We start from the raw sequence: 6,324 nt of genomic DNA on the forward strand, positions 1-6,324 counted from the left end.
CTTCTCTTTATCAAGAATCTAACAGAGTTTAGAAGACAAGACGCGATGAAAAGTGAGTGAATCCATTTCGAGATAATTGAGAATAAACTACTAACTGTATTCAGAAAAAGTACTCAGGGATACCAGGGATCAAAGATCCGTTACACCACAGCAACCATCCACTTCTAGCGATTTCTTAGAAGAAGGCTCCATAGATGAGGAAAGTGGAGATAGATGGCTTGGTTCAGATATTGCGAAAGCATTGAGATTTTATCAAAAAGCCTATGAAGCTTATACAAAGTCCATCGAACTAGACCCGAGTGCTGAAAACCGGGATGCATATTACAATGCCTCGCGAATACTTTTACAAGTTTACATTTTAAATAAATCATCTGATGGGTTGGTTTTGGAAAATTTGACCAATATTGACGAAATATTCGGTGCTAATTCAATTGTCCAGGACTCGAGTCTGATTTTAAGCAAGCACTTGAAAGCGTTGGAGATTAACAATGGCAACACGGATTTGCTCTACAACACGGCTACAGTTTATGTCGAGATATTGGAATCAGATATCAGTAAAGAGGAAAATGTCCCACTTGATCAGTTGGTTGCAATTTATGACTCAGGACTGAAGTTATTGACCCAGTTAATACCACAACAGGTAAATACATTAGAAACTTTTGTCCGTGACTTGACGGAGTCCAATACTACTGAGTCAAAAGCAGCAGCACCGACAAGTGTAAGCTTGTCAAACACAGAACAGGAACAAGAAGAATTTGATTACGATGAAGTAACTCAACCAGTTGATGTTTTTGAGAGCATCCAATTATCGTACCGATTAGTGCAAGCATTGTACGAGAACATTCCACTGAACAATGACATTGCCACCATTAATCAACTTGTTACACCTTTTGTTGCGTTATCAGATAAAGTTTCGAATGAATTAGTTGCGAAATACTGCGAGAATTCTGTGTCCAAGAATGAAATGTTACAAAATATTAGTCCTTTGCAGGTGAATGAATTAAAGATAGCCAAGACTAGTATCATCAGTTTGTCATTGACGGACGTTTTTCAGATAATTAACGCTTGGGATACGTTCTTTACTAATGACGTCACAGACGAAATACCCGAGAAATACTTGAGCTGCGTCGATGTCATTCAAACTGTTTTGGAAAGGAGCGATATAACTCTAAATTCTGTTAACAACTCCGCCAATGTCCAAGATAAAGAGTCGTATTGGAGGATTTTAACTCAACAAAACAGCATTTTAAAAAGGGCTCAAGGGTTGACACAGGACGGTTTGAACGCAAAGAAGAAGTTGCCACTGGGGATTGAGCAGGGTATTGGCTCGACAATTATTCAGCTATGCAATATTATGATTGCTAGAGCAGATTTAAACTTGCAATTGACAATGATTAAAGATTTTGCACCTAGTGTCAAGAACCAAGCTGCATTACTTCAAAATAGTCGTACCTTACTAAAGTCATGCATGAACATTGCAAATACGTCTGGTGGATTACGGGAACGGGCAATTGAGAAACTAGATAGAGAAAAGAAATTGAGTGAAGCTGTGTTCCGGTTGTGTTTGATAGAGGGAAAGACATCGTTGCAGGAGCTTGATCAAATCATGACCCGCCCGAGATGGTTGCGGGAGTATAAGGAAATAAAGAAATTAGAGCTCTACAACGGGTATTTGAATCAAATTCCACTTTGATGACACTTGACCCAAAGTAGGTCATTTTAAATTAAAACCAACACTTGTATAAAATCTATATAAACTCTTCTGGAATATCAGTGAAATTATTACTCCAATAGTAGTTCTCTGCATACACTCCACTTCCATTCACCGGTTCAGCAGGGGCACACCGACTAGCTTTATTGAAAATAGCACTATCTATGTACTGTAGACTTATCGATGGGTTGCGGGAATTGTTTACTATTATTTGTATGATGTTTATCTTGAATAGGTGTAGTATCCATAGCATAATCTTCATTTTGTATGTATTGAATAGATAGTAGTTTGAGTTAAAGCAGGGGATACTGTAGTCTGCAAAATTATGTGGCTTGTATCTGATATCCGGTGTGGTTATCTCAAATTAAAATGGTGGGGGGCGTGCGCTACTCCTAGAAACAAAAAACGTGTTTCATGATCATGCATGTCGTGATATTATAAAATACGACATTGTATTTCAGTACACTCTTTCTATATACAAGAAGTTCTATTCCGTCTATTTGCTTAATAACTTATCGAACGCCGGGATTAATGATTGGGCCATGGCAAACGAAAAGACCAACTTTGGACCTGTAGTCAACAATTTAGGAGTCAAACCCTTAAAAAATGCGGTAAGACCTTCATTTTTGAACATATTCTTCAAAATGGTGAATCCCTTTTCTGGATTATCAAAGTTTCTGTTTTGGATTCTAGTCTTGATGACATCCAATGGGGCACTAACAATCAATGAAGCACTAGCACCAAAAATCGATGTAATAAAATTTTGAGTCCAAGTGGCCTGACTGTAATCCTTCAAGCCGAAAATGTATTCTTTAGCGAATGAGTTACCTCCAAACAAGGCAAAAGACCCTGGGGCATTTCTGGCCATGGTCCATCCCCAACCTCTGTACAATCCTAAACCTTCATCTTGCAAGATTTTGAGAAAACCTCTGCCTTTAAAGGACTCCGGGTTTGTTTGACGCTTGATTTTCAAGACATCCAATGGCAACAAAACAACTTCACCAATACCAATCAACGAACCAGCAGTAGCACTCATCAAAGCCTTACCAGTTTTTGGCCCAAAAGCCGAGTCAAAATTGTCCTTGAAGTTTCTTGTCAAGAATTCATTGGCAAAAGGCTGACCACCGTATTTATACACTCTTTGTAAAATCTTGTAGCAAGCAGCATACCCTAAGCCCGGAAATAAAGTAAAAAGTCTTTTGACTAAAGGCTGAGACGCAGCATCCTTGAATATTACCGAGTTCAATTGGTGCAATGAAGTGACTTTGCCGTGGTTTGACATCAATCTCTTGGAGATAGTGTCCACCGGGTGGAAAACACCAATTTCAGCAATACCAGCAGTAGCTGATCCCAAGACTCTGGCAATACCTGATTGCTTCTTGTCTGAAGACGAGTGAGCGGTTGGAGACATCGTGTTGTTTTACTGTGGGATAAAGTAACTGTCTTCTTATCTATAGAGAAAATTTTTTTTTCTTTTTTTCCATTTACAGTGTCAAAAGTTTTTGAAATTGACTCACACCGCGGTTAATTTTAATGTAGAGGACTCACATCTTCGGTTGCCAGTTTGGGAACTTTCATTACGATGAAGTTACGATAAAGTTCCAGTGGAAACTGCTTAGCTTGCATATTCACATAGATTATTATGAATGAGTGGAAATTTAGCGCTTTCGCTAAGAATTTGCTTTTCATATTATTACTATCGCTGACACTTACATTAGAGAAAGCCTAGGATGCATATGAAAGCAAACCTCAAACAACTTTCCAAAAGGCTCGAAGTGCTATTTACAATGATAACCTACTCTTAAAAGGCTGATCTATTCCATGTTCATTCAGTAAAACGTCTTTCACAAGAGAGAACAAAAAAACATTAAAAAAAAAAAATTGCAACAGTTTCCCATTCTCATCAGTGAAACATCTACATTCACCCAATCCAATCTGAATCAGTCGCGTCATCAACCAACATAGTTATGACCGATGCCATTGCAGAGTTTGAGCTGAAGCTATCAGAGCTAACGATAAATAACGGATTAGTCATTAGTCAGTTGACTCAATTGGCCAAGCAACATCCCGAAGTGGCGGACCAGATCATCGATTTGATTACAGCTAGGATTTACAGAGTCATACCGGAACAAAAGTTGTACACATTATACGTATTGGACGATATATGTAAGGTAGTGGGTAATCCTTACAACATTCTTGTGGGCGATGATATTTACGATATCTTTATTCACATTTTCCAGTTAAACAATGATTTTGTACGAGGGAAGTTGGTCAAGATGTACGATCTTTGGAAGACGGTGCCTCTCAAGAACACAGGTGAGCCGGTTTATCCAGAGGAGCAGTTGAATAAAATTGGCCAGTTTTTGAAAAAAGCGGGCTACCCTCGCGAACAATCAGTGAAGCTGGTGGATCTACCACCCAAGCCCACAACCTCTCTACAACAGTCCTTGATAAACGATATTGACAAGCTCATCCCCTTTTTTGAGAACCAATTACGAACAAATAGCCAGGACCAAAAGGCAACAGACAGGTTCAAAGCATTGAATAGCTTGAAAGCAATGTTGACTAGACAGGAAATGAAAGCTGCTGAATTAGAGGCAATTAAATCGCACATCGTCAACATCCAATCACAAGCAACACCAGTCACACCAGCTACCACTCCTCGAGCAACAACACCATTTGCACCAACGAACCCCGCTTTTCAAGTATTTAATAATTTGATACTATCCGGATTAGTCAAGAAAGAACAAGAACCAATACAGGGGTCAAAACCAGTTTATACACTAGTGTTTCCAGAAACAAAATATTCCTTGGATCAGCAACAAGCAGAGGCAACTTTGGAAGATTTGTTACTTCAAAGCAGCTCAATCCAACGTTCAGAATATGACAAACTAAAGTTTGTCGAGTTGATGAGCATTGCCAAAAGGACATCCGGTGGAGATTTACAGCACTTTATCAACAGCAATAAATTGAATTCTGCTGCTCTCAATCTATTGTATGAGGCTAAACCTTCAAAGTGTTCCATCTGTGGGAAAAGGTTTACGACTGATCCTGAAGGTGCAAACAACAAACGCTTGCACTTGGACTGGCATTTTAGAATGAACAAGAAATTGACTGTAAAAGGTGGAAATATACAGTCAAGGGATTGGTATATTGATGACTACGAGTGGGTCAAGTTGGACGAGAACAGAGTCGGTGAACAAGAATCTAATAGTGTCACCGACCAGAGTATCGATATTCCAACTACTACAGAGATCCAGTATGCCATTGTACCTGAAAACGACACAAATATGAACAATCGCTGCTTAATCTGTCGCGAGCAGGTCAAAGCAAAATATAATGACGAGATCGGTGAGTGGGTTTGGTATGATTGCATAAAACCACCAGGCGAGAAAAACCAACGAAGGATTGTACATGTGGCATGTTTCAATGATAAAAAGAGGTCAGCCGACTCAGATTTGAATCCCAATGTTAAAAGGGAGAAAACGTATTGACAACTATGTACTTGAATTGTAAAAATTCCTATTTTTTTATGTTTGTAGTTTCTAAATGAATGACTTATTGACCCAAACATTTCAAAATATCGCTCCAAACCTTTGCTGGTTTTTGAGAAGCATCGATTCCTTGCCAGATACCAGTTTTCTTGTAGTATTCAACAATTGGTTCAGTTTGTTGATGGTAAGTGACCAATCTCTTTTTCAAAGCTTCCTCGTTATCGTCAGATCTTTGAATCAAAGGTTCTCCAGTGACGTCATCAGTCAACTCCTTCTTTGGAGGGTTAAAGATCTTGTGGTATGATCTTCCACTGGCTGGGTGAACCAATCTACCGGTGATTCTGGCAACTAACAATTCGTCATCGATTTTCAATTCAATGGCATTCTCCAATGGTGTCTTTCTTTCCTTCAACATAGTATCCAACTTCTCGGCTTGTGGGATAGTTCTTGGGAAACCGTCCAAAATGAAACCTTTAGCACAAGTCTTGTTGGTTTCCAATTCAGATTTGATCATGTTGACCATGATTTCATCATTGACCAATCCACCTTGGTCCATAATCTTTTTTGCTTCGAGTCCCAATGGAGTTCCTTGCTTGACTTGTGATCTCAACATATCACCAGTAGCCAAGTGGCAAGCACAGAATTTGTCCTTTAGATCGACAGATTGGGTACCTTTTCCTGAACCGGGAGCACCAATCAAGACCAATCTCAATTGTTTGGCCAAATCGGGTGATGATGAAGGAGTGGTTACACCAACTTTTTTCTCCAATTGTTGGATTCTTTCTTGCAATTTAGAAACGGTATTTTTCAAATCTTCGACTGACATGTTGGCGGTAATGGGGAAAACGGAATTTGTAGGTGACGTTCGAGATTTTTCACGATATGGTTTTTTTTGATGTTTTTTTTTTTTCACCCAACATTTTTAACAACTTTGTGTAATTTAATGCAATTCATTTAATTGGCTCTTGCAATATCGCTTCGTAAGGGTTTATGTAATTGGGAAATATGGTCTAGCGAGGGTTTGCTCATATTTGACATATGCCTCATAGGATATCTTGACTGATTGAGAGTTTAAAAGAGTTGGGATAGGTGTATAGTGTACAGATTGTATCCATTTAC

General features: G+C 38.9%; 4 protein-coding genes across 4 annotated transcripts; 2 read left to right on the top strand and 2 right to left on the bottom strand. All coding sequences in view use genetic code 12, as the record gives it.

The window, feature by feature from the left end:
* Positions 1–45: 45 nt before the first annotated feature.
* On the top strand, positions 46–1,693 carry CANMA_001142 (uncharacterized protein; the record flags this gene model as incomplete). The annotated part of the gene is made up of 3 exons (XM_051813080.1): positions 46–56; positions 118–991; positions 1,055–1,693. 3 exons carry the CDS (start codon positions 46–48, stop codon positions 1,691–1,693), a joined length of 1,524 nt encoding a protein of 507 aa, XP_051673278.1.
* Positions 1,694–2,207: 514 nt separating this feature from the next.
* On the bottom strand, positions 2,208–3,122 carry YHM1 (Yhm1p; the record flags this gene model as incomplete). Its single annotated transcript, XM_051813081.1, has 1 exon — positions 2,208–3,122. One exon carries the CDS (start codon positions 3,120–3,122, stop codon positions 2,208–2,210), a length of 915 nt encoding a protein of 304 aa, XP_051673279.1.
* A 556-nt stretch (positions 3,123–3,678) lies between these two features.
* On the top strand, positions 3,679–5,205 carry CANMA_001144 (uncharacterized protein; the record flags this gene model as incomplete). Its single annotated transcript, XM_051813082.1, has 1 exon — positions 3,679–5,205. The coding sequence occupies one exon, from the start codon at positions 3,679–3,681 to the stop codon at positions 5,203–5,205; it is 1,527 nt and encodes a 508-aa protein (XP_051673280.1).
* A 64-nt stretch (positions 5,206–5,269) lies between these two features.
* Positions 5,270–6,031, bottom strand: ADK1 (adenylate kinase; the record flags this gene model as incomplete). The annotated part of the gene is made up of 1 exon (XM_051813083.1): positions 5,270–6,031. One exon carries the CDS (start codon positions 6,029–6,031, stop codon positions 5,270–5,272), a length of 762 nt encoding a protein of 253 aa, XP_051673281.1.
* Between the last annotated feature and the right edge of the window lie 293 nt (positions 6,032–6,324).

This window comes from Candida margitis (genome assembly GCF_024628925.1).
Source record: "Candida margitis strain CBS 14175 chromosome Unknown scaffold35, whole genome shotgun sequence".
NCBI lineage: Eukaryota > Fungi > Ascomycota > Pichiomycetes > Serinales > Debaryomycetaceae > Lodderomyces > Lodderomyces margitis.